Source organism: Cnephaeus nilssonii (assembly GCF_951640355.1).
Source record: "Cnephaeus nilssonii genome assembly, chromosome: 11".
Lineage (NCBI taxonomy): Eukaryota > Metazoa > Chordata > Mammalia > Chiroptera > Vespertilionidae > Cnephaeus > Cnephaeus nilssonii.
The window spans coordinates 84,175,485-84,189,991 of NC_137082.1; the positions used below are offsets into that span (position 1 = coordinate 84,175,485).

Consider the following 14,507-nt stretch of genomic DNA (forward strand, 5'->3'; position numbering starts at 1 on the left):
TCACTGAATAAACAGATCACCTTAAATGGGATTCTCCTGTCACTCCTCTCCCTAAACCCCCAGCTCCCTCCCAAGAATTTTTCTACAAATGCTGCTGGCTCCATAGGTATCCTCCAGAGGTGGAAAGAAAGATTTGGCTGGAAGGATACAGCATTTTAGTGTTAACTGGAATATGCATTTCCACTGAAACTTTGATACAACTGTCTTTCCCTACATTATTCCTGAAAAGTTCAAAGACCAACACTGTGGTAGTGAATTTTGTGTGTCAACTTGGCTAAGACATGGTACCCAGGCATTTGGTCAAACACTAGTCCAGATACTGCTGTGAAGGGATTTTTTAGGTGAGATTAACATTTAAACCAGTAGACTGTGAGTAAAGCGGATTACCCTCCATAATGTGGGTGAGCCTCATCCAATCAGTAGAAGGTCATACGAGAAAAAATTTCACCTCTTCCAAAGAGAGAACTCTGCCGGTAGATTGCCTTCCGTCTTAAAATGCAACATCAACTCTTTTCTTTGACCTGCAAGCCTTGAGCCAATTCTTTGAAATAAAAATCCTCCATATCTCTCTCTCTCTCTCTCTCTCTCTCTCTCTCCACAAACACACACACACACACACACACACACACACACACACACACTTCACATTGGTTCTGTTTCCCTAGAGAACCCTAATACAACCACCTAGCCCAGTGGTCGGCAAACTGCGGCTCGCAAGCCACATGCGGCTCTTTGGCCCCTTGAGTGTGGCTCTTCCACAAAATACCACGTGCGGGCACGCACGTACAGTGCGATTGAAACTTCGTGGCCCATGCGCAGAAGTCGGTTTTCGGCTCTCAAAAGAAATTTCAATAGTTGTACTGTTGATATTTGGCTCTGTTGACTAATGAGTTTGCTGACCACTGACCTAGCCCATCTTCTGAGGAAATAACCTGTACCTATCCTTCAAAGACAGGGAGGGAAAAAGAGCAAAAGTGAGATCTACTAAATGGCTAAACAGAACTCCACTTCCAGGTGAAAAACCCAAAACCACTATGCATGACTATTAATTTGAAATTTCTATTTCAGCCCCAAATGCTTGTCATCTCAAGAATTTGCCAAAGAGTCCTGGTTCCCTCGAGAGAGAGGCCTCGGTGAGATCTGTAAAGGGAATGGTGATGCTATACCATGGATTCATCGCACCAGGAGGGGAGGAGAGAGGGCCAAAGGGAAGTCAAAGAGACGAAATGCCAGGCGTTTACTGCACTGCTCAAGGTATCAGTCTCAGGAGCCACCGCTCTCCGAGCTGAGGTGCGGGCTCCCAGGGAGACAAGGAAGACACGAGGAGACGTGGTAAGAAGGAGGGCCCGGGCTGGTTTTGTTCCGAAGATGTTCCCTTGGTTCTGGAACCACCGTTCCCACCCTTGAGCTAAAGCAGCAAAGTCTGCCCCCACCCCCTCAGCCACCCAGGAAGACTTCTGGGCTGAGGTGGCTCTTACCTGGCCATCTGCTTGTAGGCTTCTTCTGCCACAGCAAAGATGTGGGGGTCCATGTCACCCATGTTTTGGCCGCTGTAGGCATAGATGACATCTTGTCCATAGATTGGCAGCTGCTCATAAGGATTAATGGCAACAAGCACAATACCTGCAAACAGGCAGCGCAATCAGATTCTGGAGCACGAGGGCCCCCAGTACCCGCTAAGGAAGACCCCTGCTCACATCCACCAACTCTCCAGGATGAGTGGGTAACAGAATGGGTCCTAACCAATCACTCAACTAAGTCAAGGCGTATCTGTGTATTTACCAGGCGTTGGCTAGCAGAGTTGTATAAAACCCTCTCATGTGGTATTCAGCTCAGATGTGATATGATACTCTGAGGTCACCCATTTTCCTAAAATGTCTCAGCTCCCTCCAGGGCAGAAACGAGTGCTGCTTACTGAGCTGAATTCTGTGCTGCACCAGCCACTGCACAGCTGAAGCATCTGGATAGATACGTACAGGCACCAGGACCTCTCTTAGAGGGGATGCTTTTAAAGAGTGAAGCTGAGCCCTGGCCGGTTTGGCTCTGTAGGTAGAGAGTTAGCCTGCAGACTGAAGGGTCCCAGGTTCGATTCCGATCAAGGGCACATGCCAAGGTTGTAGGGGGCGTGCAGGAGGCAGCCAATCAATGATTCTCTCTCATCATTGACATTTCTATCTCCCTCTCCCTTCCTCTCTGAAAGCAATAAAAATATATTTTTTTTAAAAAGTGAAGCTGATCTAAGAACTTATATGCATATGTCCATAGCCCATGGACACAAACAATAGTGTAGCAAAGGCCTGGGGTGGGGCAGGGGCTGGGTGGAGGGGGGAAAAGGAGGGTAAAAAAGGGGACATCTGTAATACTGTCAATAATTTAAATAATAAAAATAAAAAGTGAAGCTGATGGTCATTTGTCATGTTCTCCTAAAATCTTGTTAATAAGAACACTTATGGAAGGCGCTAGTAACTGATGGTTTCTTTCAAATAAACTCCCACTTGCAATTCGGATGAAGGAGCTTTTGCAAAACTACCTCACGAGTGCCAAAATAAACCTGCTATTCGCCACTTCTGAAAGCTGGCAGGAAAGCTCACTCTAACTTAGTAGCCAGGGACTGATTCCAGACCAACGTGGAAGATCACGGTGAGCAGGTCCCTCGTGCCCTGCAGCCCCCCTGAGCCCCCCGTACCCCCCCCCCCCGTAATCACAGACACCAGGCTCTGAGGCACCACCCAGACAGCCCCACGAGGCAGCTCTCAGCCTGACGCCTCAGCCTCCTCAAGTAAAATGTCTGTCCCTCCAGCAACAGCTTACGGGGCTCCTGTCTCCACCACACCACTGAACAATTCTCTGCAAAGGGGAACCGACATTTAGAAGGTGAGAAGCTGAGAGATTTCCAAAAAAACAAGTATGAGAGAATTCCAGGGCTTTTAGGTGGAAGCATTTGTCATGGCTTCTGTCCATGAACCTGACAAATGTCCGTCATGCACCATGTTGGTACCTGGGCCAGCGAGAGGGTCAGAGAAACAGGCGGTCCTTTCACAGAAAAGTAAGCCAGGTATAGACACGGGAGTGCGCTCGGTGGTGAGAGAGACGCCCGAGCCAGGACAACGTTCTCCTAAGACTCCAGGCTGTGCCCCAGCCAGTCAAGCCCCACAGTGTGGGCCCTGCTCGCTGGGAGAGCTGGGGTTCACACCAGTCACCCCACAGAGAAGTAGGGCGGCCTAACGAAGCCCCATCCACTGCCTGCCAACCTTCGCGGGGTCTCAGATGGGAGGTGCTTCTTATACAAATGAGAGTGAAAGGAGGGTTCGTAACCACTGGGGTTTCACACGGAAAACCTGAAGGTTGTAAGCACTTTCAAAGGCATGCTCCCAGGAGACGCCCCCACTTACCACAGTACGTGTAGATATGGTTGGACTCCAGGAATCGGACCTTTAAGTTATGCAGAACGGCAGGCTCGTGCAGATAGCTGAGGGCGGTGAGGTCATTTTCTCCCACCAAGATATCGGGGTTCCGCAGGAAGGGCAGCTGCTTGCTTTGGGTATCGATGGGGTATTCCCGAATCTAAATGGAAGGAACAGACGCAAAAAGGCAGGGTGAGGAAGCAAGCAGCCTGCGTTCAATTCCTGCCTTGTTGGCTGGGACTACTATCCTAGCGTGATCACAAGTGATGAAGATAAAGAACACGTTTTAAAGAAAGGCACACTGAACAAAATACCCGTGTTGGACAAGACACCAGCCCCGGTGGAAATCTGCTGATGACATAATCCCAGGGTATCAGGTAAGAGACCGGCTGACACGGGAAATTCGGGAAGCACAACCAGATGTAGTATAGCGCTCTGCTTCTCACCGGAAAAAACACCTCCTGCGTCTTTCATTCCAGCTGCAATAGGAAGGCTGCCGTCTCTCCCACCCGGGAAACCTTTGGTTTGCCCCACTGCATGCTGGTGTTTCCTTGTTCTCTCTCCATCAGCCAACACATTCACTTTTTACTTGGATTACCTTGCAACTGACACACTGCCCTCCGTAAGTGTCCGCAAGATGTACATGTATTTCCCACAACCAAACTGCAAGCTACTCTAGGGCAGTGGTCGGCAAACTGCGGCTCGCGAGCCACATGCGGCTCTTTGGCCCCTTGAGTTTTTAGCAAAGGCCAGCTTAGGAGGACCCTAATTAAGTTAATAACAATGTACCTACCTATCTAGTTTAAGTTTAAAAAATTGGGCTCTCAAAAGAAATTTCAATCATTGTACCGTTGATATTTGGCTCTGTTGACTAATGAGTTTGCCAACCACTGCTCTAGGGCAATCATTTTACTTTGACCTAAAGTATAATAAGAGCTTGAGTGTGAGTGTGAGTGTGTGTGTGTGTGTGTGTGTGTGTGTGTGTGTGTGTGCGCGCGCGCGCGCGCACACGAGCAAAATCAGGGAGTATGAGTACACATCTTAAGTTCAAATCTCAAGTGCAAGGTGTACCCTTGTGCTCTTAGCACATGGATAACATAAGTTGACTGACAGGATATAATTATAACTCTGATTACGTGTGCACAAATATATACATATAATTACTAAAAAAAATGGTGGCGTTGTTTTTAAACATTTAAACAGCAAGAATTTGACTACTGTCTTATCTAAGTGTAAGTTTCTTATAGTGCTCTTAAGAATCATCTGAGAGCTTATAAAAACAGTTTCCCAAATACAACTTACGTTCAGGAGTTCTGCGCGGGGCCCAGGGAGCTGAATTTTTAAAAAATCCCCCAAGTAGTTCTGATACACTTGGTTCATTATTTTAAGAATCACTATTCTGTACAAGCCTTTCATGGTATTTTATGGACGTAGCCTCAAGTTGCTAAGATAACAGTCAAATTCTGAGAGAATATACAGACCAATGCCCACTCCTATCCCACTCTTAGAGGGGCTTGGACCACCAGATCCTAAGGTATATTAATAAAGCCCGCAATTAAAATGCCATGATACTAGCGCTAACATAGGCAAATGAGTGAAGTGGAATAGCAGATCCAGAAATAAATGCAAGCACTTATGGAAAATTTGTTCATGATAACATCAAAATTGCAAATAAATGATTAAAAGGACTTTTTCAAATAAGAGTAGTAAACTAGCAGCCACTGAGGAAAAATATTGGGCCAGGGTTCTAGTCTCACTCTCTTACACCAAAATAAATTTCAGAGAGAACACATAAAAATTAAAAACCAAAAAAGAAAATCAAAACCAATAAGAAAATATGGGCAAATATCTGTAAAAGTTTTTGAAGGAATTGCAACTTTTAAAGATCAATGCAAAAGCTAGACTATGATTTGACTATAATATAGAACTTTAAAGCCATCATAAAACATGCCATATGCAGAATAAAATGGGAGAAGGGGACAGCGATTCTGCATTATATGACAAAATTAATAATCCTAAAATCCAAAATGTTTTAGGAAATCAGAGAGAAAACCAACACCCCAACAGAAAATTGGGCATAGAATACCACACACACACACACACACACACACGCACACACACGCACACACACACGTTACTCCCCCAAAATGTATACACACTTTAATAGATGATAACTCACTTAATTTTCACTCCTTTTCAGGTTTAACTGATTTGAAATAATGGGTGAAGCCAGACTAAGCTTTGAACAAAGAACATTTATCCACTAGACTTTTTTATGGGGATACATAAAAGATAAAGTTTACGGCACAAAACTAGCAACAGTTGACAAATTGAGAGAACACAAATACCGAATGAAATGATTCTTGATGTTTGCGATTCTGTTGCTTCGTGTTATCAGCAGTGCCTGGACCAGAACGGTTATCAGTTTGAAAACAGGCATTGACAAAAAAAAAAAAAAAAAAATTCAAAGTGTGTATACATTTTTTGGGACACCCAATAGATATTAATCAAGGCTCCTTTCTTTCTGTGCAAAGCTCCTTTATTTATATCAACCTTACTCCGTACAGGAGACAAGTAAACAACTATATGAACATGATGCAGACAGAACTTCCAAAAGACAGGAAACTAGGGGAAATGGAGTGTTGAGAGTTGATTTTTTTTCTCATTAAATTCTAGAGTGGCTGGCCCCTTCACCTCCTGCTGAGTAGTGGTACCACTGGGAGGTACCACAGACCTCCCTGAGCCACTGAAGACTTCCCAATGGACCAATCCCTCCTCCTTCCCCCTCCCCACTAGGAGCACACCTGCTCTGCATCTCTGAGTAGCTCCCCCCCACAACTCCTCTCCCCCCACCCCCACCCCGCCTCGGGGAAGAGGCACAGGGAACAGCCAATAGCAGGGCCGCAGAGGTCACCCAGCCAACTCCTGCTTTCAGATCAGAAAGCCGGGCCCTGAGCCCAGAGCCTGCAAACCCTGGAGCAGAAATGCTGGCGTCCCATCTTTGGTCAGATGAATCTCCCCTCAAAAGACTCTCCAGCAAGCATGCAGAGGGACGCACATATGCAATTCTGTGAACACACGGCCCACAAATAAGCCAGCGGTATTGGTTTCAGGGAAATGGATAAGGAGCAAAAATGCCCAGAGCAGCAGAAAAGGGGCAGAACTGCAAGCTCAGCACGCAAAGCCTCGGACTCGCGGACGTGCGCACACCGAGAGGGGCGGCGGGGCCTGAGACGCAGCGGATCCTTTTCCTTTAACAGGAATTCGATTCTAGCGCTGCCACAAGGGTCGAACATGGACCACCAACAAGGTTTTATTCGAAATCTACGTGTTTATGATGTGATCAGGGACCATGAACTTCCTGGCACAAAAGACTCCACTACATAATAGCTGGGCCTTTGGAGGTGGGAAAAAGGACTGGGTGCTACCACATCACAAAATTAATGCTCAGTCACCCACTTGGAACGGACTCCAGCCTCCCCCTCACCCCCGAGACCAGGATCATGAACACAGCAGGGAACAGGCCGATGACAGTCATGCACCTGGAGACGGACGGTGGTGATGGCTGCACTGCAATGTCAATGCCCTTGGTGCACTGGCCTGGACGCTCAGACGTGGCTTGGATATGCCAAGACATGGGTAGAGCACGTTCCCCTTTTTAAAGTTCGTGTGTTCCCGTCTTTCTCTCACTAAGTCAGGGCCCCTTGCATACAGGGGGTCCTCGCCATCCAGGGGGCTGCTGGATAGTGGATGCAGAACTGAAATGCAAAACCATGGAAACGGGGACATTATCCCTGCCACCAGAGGGCAGGAGCCGGGCAGTTTGTAGGGGGTGGGGCAGGAGAGAGAAGGCCTGCCGGCAGAGTTCCACTCCCCTCTTGGCAAAGAATGAGGAAGCTACGCTTATCGCCACGCCACGTTATGCATCCACGGAGATGCAAGAGCCAGTTGGAAAACAGAGTCCTGTGCTAAGGGCTAGCACACCTCCATGCTGTGCACCCATCCCAGCTGGGGAGAGAAGGAGAAGACACTGTCCCCGCAGGGCAGAACTCATCTGCAGCTGGGGAGCACACATCTGCTCGGTTTTGGCCACGCGGATCACGATCACTCCTCACTACCTCCGTACCACTCTTCCAAAACACCCACCCACTTAAAAGATCAACTGAAATGAAATCTGTTGGCGAGGATAAAGCATTCGAGTGGGTGAACTAATTTTACTTTGTCTCGGGCGGGGCGGGGGGGGGGGGGAGTATTCAACGTGGTAAACACGGTTCCATCTGCTGGGAATTTTGTTTCTCTCTTCCAAATGAAGAGGAGGCTGGCAGAGCCGCCTGCAGGGCAGGGCAGGGCAGGGAAGGGAGTGTGCACACCTCGGAGTCAACATCTGCCAACAAACTCCCTGTTCCAGCTTCACCAAGGCACACGCTCAGGTGGACACAAAACCCAAGTGAGTGGGGGAAGGATGGTCACGCTTCCCACTAACCAACGAGTTAATCACCAACCACAGCAGATACCATGTCAGCAAAGCCCAAGCCACGGTCCATGTATTTCTCAAGGGGGTCATTAACGAACTAGAAAGACAGGACCCAAATGCTTGCAATCAGAAGGAAAAACAGTGGGAGAGGAAGTGGTCAAGGGCTGAGGATGGGTACAAGCTTCGTGCTCCTGCAGCTCAGACGGAGGCAAATGCCCCTCCCGCCGTCCTCCAAGCAACGCCTGCTCCGCAGCCCTCACACTCCACCCACGTTCTGCCACTTCACTCAGAACCTGCTTCCTCCCAGGCAGGCCTGGCGCAGATGACCTCTGCCTGCACCCTACCCACCACTGGCCCCTTCTCCACGGGCCCCACCAGGGGCACTGGCCTTTCCTTCCCTTCAGCACGCCTGAGGGACACTCGGAGGCCTTGGGGCTTTGGCACACACGCCTGCCTGGGCCCGCGGCACCGGAACCTTCAATGGCTGGCTCCCCCCACTCCTCCCTCAACATTCCCACGCAGCAGGCTCGCTCCCGTGGGTTCCCTCCCGCACCTCGCCCACCTGCTTCTGGGACTCCTGCCACTTGGCCACACTGTGCTCATGCTCACACCGTGGAACACGCTCTGACACTGAGCTGCTCCCCGGAAGGGCAGGCCCACAACCATTCCCCCGTGCACCCCTGCACCCAGCACAGAGCGAGCACACAGAGCGAGCACACATCACAGAGGAGGCTGGTCACAGAGGCTCACGGGAAGAGACGCTGAAGCAGACGCAGGAGAACAGGGTTTCACGGCCACTCCCTGTCTTCCTTCCCAGCGAAGCCACCCAAAAGCCAACTCGTGGGAAAGACATCTCAGTGCACAGCTAACACGTGTCGAGTGCCCAGGCGCCAGGCTCTACCCCGGGTCACACCGTGACTCATCTTACCCTCCGAGTGCCTGAGGCAAACTATCAGACGAAGTGACAGGCACAGAAAGTGCTGATCTGCTCCGGGCACAAAGCTAGGGATGGCCACGCAGGGATCCCAACCCAGGCAGGGGCGTGCAGGCGGGTGAGCCCACCACGGCACCATGCACTGTCTCCGTGCAGCAGCTACCCCGTCACCTCCCGGGGTTGCCTCCTCACGGAGGACACCTCCACCCCTCCACTCCACTGAGAAAGAAGAGTCTGGCCTCGGCCACCAGTGACCTCCCAGCTGCTGACCCCAGGGGCACGTATGTTAGGTGACATCCACGGAGCCGTTTCCCGGTTTGGCACTGCCACGCACATTATCATCAACAGCGACGGGCAAGATGCCCAGGGTTCCGAAGCCCCTCTTGCAGGAGAAACCCAAGCCCACCACCAGACACCGCCCAGTCCTGCTCAGAGGACCTGGCAGGCCCGCCCCTCGACCCGCACTTACAGTGTCATCTTCCAGTCTGAGCTGGAGGCTCCTGTCCCCCTCCTTGTAGTCCCTGGTTAGCTCGGCCGGGCGCCACACGTCCTCGGGGTCAGGGATCCAGACCCTTGTGTTCTGAAAGGTTCAAACAGAAGGAACTTAGACACACAGCGAAGCTTTCAGGTGTCCAATCACGCGCCGCTGTCTCGGGGGCCTCAGGAGACCCGAAGCCATGGGACACATTTCCGCCCTCTCCTGTCAGGACCCAGGGAGATGCAGCGCCGTGGTAACAGGTGAAACACTCGCAGGGAGCAGAGGGCAGCCTCTAGGTCCTAAGGAATTCACAGACCAGTGAAAGTAGCATTCTACCAGGGAGACCGCAAGCCGGCCTTTGGCTTTGATCTTATCCAGAGCTTTGCGCCATCATCTCCAAAGGTCGTACAGAATAGCCGTGTGCCGCAAACAACGAAACAACACGTGCAAAACCCAACAAGCCGGCCCAGCAAATCTGCAAAGCTTGGGAATCTCTGCTCTGAGAGTCAGAGGAATCGGTAAGGAGAGAACAGGCATCTGGACACCTGGTTGATACATAAAACATCTTGTGATAGCACCCTGTAATCCAATACAAACATGGAGATCTAGCCTCTGACCTTCAGGCACGTGTAATCCAGTTGGGCAGGTAATTCACCTAAAAATGCACCCTGAGGCGTGATGTGTCTGTTTCCTCAAGAGAGAACAGCAGCTCTTCAGCGGGGAGTGGGGGTTGGGAGGGAGGGCAAGATGAGAGAGGGGCGGCAACAACAGTGAATGCCGACCCAGAAAGAGAGGAAGTAGACGGCCAACTTCTCCTGTAACTTTTGAAAGGATGGTGTACAACGGATCTGACTGAGCAAGCTTCAGACTCCACCCAGTGGGCATCTGACAGGTGCCTCCTGTGTGCCAGCTGCTGCCTTGTCGCCTCCGTGTCCACCATAGAGACGCACGTGGCTACGTGACACGTAGCCACGTGCGTCTCTATGGTGGACACGGAGGCAACAAGATCGAGAATAAAGTAACCCTGTGCAGTGAGAGTGCCGTGGGTGACGTCTGCAGGCAGGCCCCCTCGGCTTCCGGTCTCCTACCTGCCTCCCACCGTCATCCTACTTCATGGATTCTCAGCTTCACCTGCCTACGAATGACTGAGCAGAGCTGTTTACCCAGCAGCACGCAGGCCACGCTTGATGAGCAATTTACAGGACGTCCAAGGGCAATTCTAACCATAACCAAACTTGGCTTTACGTGCTGCCTTTGCAAACAACCCCCACCGCCTCTCGCCTCCTCCCCCACCCCCACCCCTACCCCACAAAGATGCGTGGCCTCTGGAACCCAGCGCCAGGGGCAACATGATCAGTGCAAGGTAAGCAGCCGAGAGAACCGACAGAGAGGGGAGGGCCGGCACCACAGAGCCAGCGAAGGCTGGGGGAAGCAAGGCGTGATCCGGACGGTGGAGATGGAAAGAATTTGGAGGGAGGGGGTTCCCTCAGGGCCGTGGAAATGTTTTTAACTAGATAAAGGTGGTGGGGGGGTACACAACACTCTTCTAAATGCCCATGAACTGTTCCCTTTAAATAGTCCATTTTATGTTATGGGAATTTCACCTATTTTTAAATTTTTTGTTTGGGTTGCAGACGAAGCACACGCCCCCTGTACATTGTGTGCAGGCCTGGGTTCTGCCCGCTGGTCGCTGGCAAGGCAATGAGGTAAAACATATGCTTCCGACGGAAAGCCGTCCCTTCTGAGAGCCAAACGGATACGCTCTAGAACCAGGTCCTCTGTTGCCTCTTCACGTTCTCACCTTTGAGGAATTCCTCCCAACAAATCGGACCTCTCGCAGCTTTCCTGGCGGCAGCAGGTCGTGGGGAAGACAAGCTCGCGCACTGCATTCATTACAGTGTGTCCCTGCCGTCTGTCCCTGCGGGGCCTCCCTGGGCTGAAGGGATGGGCATGTTTGCTTTCATCAGATAGAAGCAGAGGAACAAGTGCGTGGGACACAGAGCTATTCCGCTCGGTCACTTCTTCCCTCTCTGCAGGGCCGCCCAGAGGCAGCTCTCAGGCCCACGGCTGCAGGGAGTGGCCACCCGTGGCAACAGTGCTCCACCTTGGAGGCACGTCACATCCCCGGGAGCTGTGCCAGCTTCCCGTGCCAGGCAACCCCTCAGGCCCACGGCATCCATCTCCTGGTGGGAATCAGGCAGTGTTTTCAAGCTCCCCCGATGCATTCAATTTGTGAGCAAGTTTGAGGACCAGCGGCCATGCGGTCTGATTGGGTAACTGTGGCTCCCAGGGCACCACGGGCCCTAGAGACTCCTCCCACCCACCAGCCCGTGGCGGACGCCAAGTCCCAGCGAAGTCCCAGCCGTGGAGTCTTTCTCCCGAGCTAACGCACTGGCTTCAGAAAGCCCCAGCTGAGATGAGAATTCGATGTCGAGGAGCGGAGAGCACTGCCCCGTGCATGCTAATCGCCATGCAGCGGGAGTGAGATGGAGCGTGTGGGCTCAGAGCCAAGCAGCGGGGCGGGGGTGGGAATTCCACCCGCACCAGTACTTAGGCAGGTTGATGAACAGGTCTGAGCCTCGGTTTCCCCAGCTGTACAATGGGTGAAAGTTAGACACCCACGAGGCGCTCCGAGAATGAAATGAGATCAGACGGTGTCAGAGTATGTGATGCGGTGCGAGCACGAGTGACGGTGATGAGGTCCTGTTCCTGTTTGGTCTGGAAGGCAGGGTCCGGGTGGGATCTTGCACAGGATGGAGGGATGGGAATGGGAGAGTGACCAGCCTCAGGTGTCCCACACACTGGGCCCCCTCTGGACGTCCTACACGTGATAGGACACAGGTGGCCACGCCTTGCCTCTCGCCAGTTCCTGGATGTAGCCTTCTTCCACTCCACCCTGAGAAGTGGTCCTCAGGGAGAACTGGCATTTAAGAGCTACCTGCACATCTGAAAAACAGACCAGCAGCCCCATGTTCCACGCTTGAATAATGAAGATGAGATCTTTGGGGAGTAGGGCCCAAGCACCGTGGTTTTTGTTTTGTCTTCTTTTAAGCTTCCCAAGTGAGGGATGTACCGTCCACATTGAAGCCACTCGTCCAGAGTGAGCCTCAGAGCCAAAGGGAAGAGACTCCTGGGCACCTGCTCCCTGGAATGACGAATGCCACCTCCGGAGCCTTTCACTAATGTGAGTAACTTCAGGTACCTTAATCACTTCACGTTACTTTTAACACTAAGGTAAGGCAAGCAGGGTTACCACTAATATTCCAGAGGAAAAAACCGTGGCTACAAAGTACTAATTTGCCCAAGTTCATGGCGAATAGTGAGCTTGGAGCAGGAGCAATATTTCCCCGCCTCCCCCTCATGGAGAAATGCTGACTTTCTTATAGCAGCCGGGGCCCACCGAGGACACATTTCACACAAGTCAAGCGTCTTGTCATTGCACACGGAAAAGCAGAGCCAATGCCCGCTTAGATGCCACTCCGAGGGGAGCCACCAGGCGGCTTCAGCGTTAACAACTGGGCAGGTGGAGGTTTGGGTTGCAACATCCCTTGACTTGAGGCACGGCAGTCGGGGCAGAGTCCCCCGGGAATGGACCAGAGGTGACCCTGCAGCTAATCCAGCTGCTGAGGGGTAAACTGCCTGTCCGTCCCCACCTTGCTCGTGGCTGTGCCCTCACACGAGCGTGAGGCCAGGGTTTCGCAGGCACTCACCTCTCTGCTCTGTAAGTAAAATCCGAGGGTGGGGGGGAAGGGCAGTCTTTTTGATAAAACAGAGGAAACAGCCAATAGCATCTGCTCAGGACATGAGTTTTGTTCTAGAACTCAGTGGGAAAGATGCAAGACCTTGTTGAGCAGCTTCCATCGCTCACGGAGCACAGAAGCCACTGTATGTCTCCATACGGGACCAGTCTGAGATCCATCCCAGAGGTTCGGGGAGAGGAGGAGACCTGGAAGGCTCCCTCCAGGGGCTCAGACACAGATAATCCCCACAGAACGTGTGCACACAGCCTCCCGGAGTGTAGGCGCTCCTCCCTCCCGTCTGCTGTGGAGTCAGTCCGTCCTCCTCCCGCAGCGGCAAGTCCAGCGGCCTGGTTTCCCCGTTTACTCATCCATTAAAGGCTTCCTGGACCATAATACCTCCCCATTCCCCTGAATTCCAGAGGAATTCGATGTTACATTACATTAGATATGCGTAAATACACTGTTTATCCAGAACAAAGTCATTGAAAATCCACGAATAATTTCTGGGCTACTCAGGTGGGTTCCTGAGACCCAACCCAGACCTCTTCAGAACTGGCTCCTGGCTCTATCCCAGGTGAAGAGGAGCTGGAACTTATTGCAGAGACTGGGGGAGCAAAACTACTCAGCATCCTTGGGTCAAGGAGGATGCAAAAAAAGCAGAGAAGCAAGCTTCATTCTGTAACGTATGACATGCACGGTTAGATGGCAAAGTTGTACTAAAACCCAATGCTTCCTATTACTTAAATGAAACAAGAGTCAAACAGAGCCATCTCCATGTCTCTGGCACGGGCCAGCCAACACCATCGTATCTTGGATATTTGCTATCTTAGATACCAGATGCTGTGCTAAATGTGTTACATACATCATTATATGTCCCTGTCTTCAAGGGTGTCAGACACATCATGTAATTCATCTACTGAAAAGGGCGTAACTGCTTGGGCAACACGGAAATCCACAGCACGTGACGGGACCTAACCTCGTCCGCGTCACCAGGACAGGCGTTGCTGCAAAAGCAGAGTTCCAGCGGAGCCCTGGATGGACAAGGAGTAGGTGGACACGGCAGGGAGAGAGGAACGGCCTAGGCCGAGAGGTTATCCGCGGGACAAGCCCGGGGCGGGAAGGCGTAGGGCTCGCCCAAGAGCTGAAAGCGGACAGTGTGGGTGAGACAGAGGTGGAGGAAAGGGCTCCGGCTGACACAGGGGAGACCTGCAGGGGGGTCCCCGGAGCCACGTGACAGATGTTTCATATGACTGCATGGCTGATGGGAATGTATGCACGGGCTTTACCCATGAGGAGAGACCTGGTCCAAACCACACAGCTCAAGGATCGGCGCCTTCAGCCTGCCTCCGAGTTCAGCTAACTCCTCCAATGGCGTGCTGCAGGCCTCCATCTCTGTCCCAGTGCGCACCCCACCTGAAGCAGCCTGTCTCCGTAGTTCTGCCCCCGAGCTTCCCTCTGACTGCATCACTAGGTACTT

General features: G+C 51.7%; 1 protein-coding gene across 2 annotated transcripts in view; it reads right to left on the reverse strand.

Annotated features, from left to right (window-relative positions):
- Positions 1-14,507, reverse strand: part of MYO5B (myosin VB) — a 203,425-nt gene that overhangs the window by 105,209 nt on the left and 83,709 nt on the right. For both annotated transcript variants that reach the window (XM_079784567.1, XM_079784566.1), the window contains exons 2-4: positions 9,282-9,392; positions 3,393-3,564; positions 1,479-1,623 (exon numbers count right to left, since the gene is read on the reverse strand). In XM_079784567.1, coding sequence (XP_079640693.1) covers positions 1,479-1,623; positions 3,393-3,564; positions 9,282-9,392 — 428 coding nt within the window. The remainder of the gene's footprint in view (positions 1-1,478; positions 1,624-3,392; positions 3,565-9,281; positions 9,393-14,507) is intronic.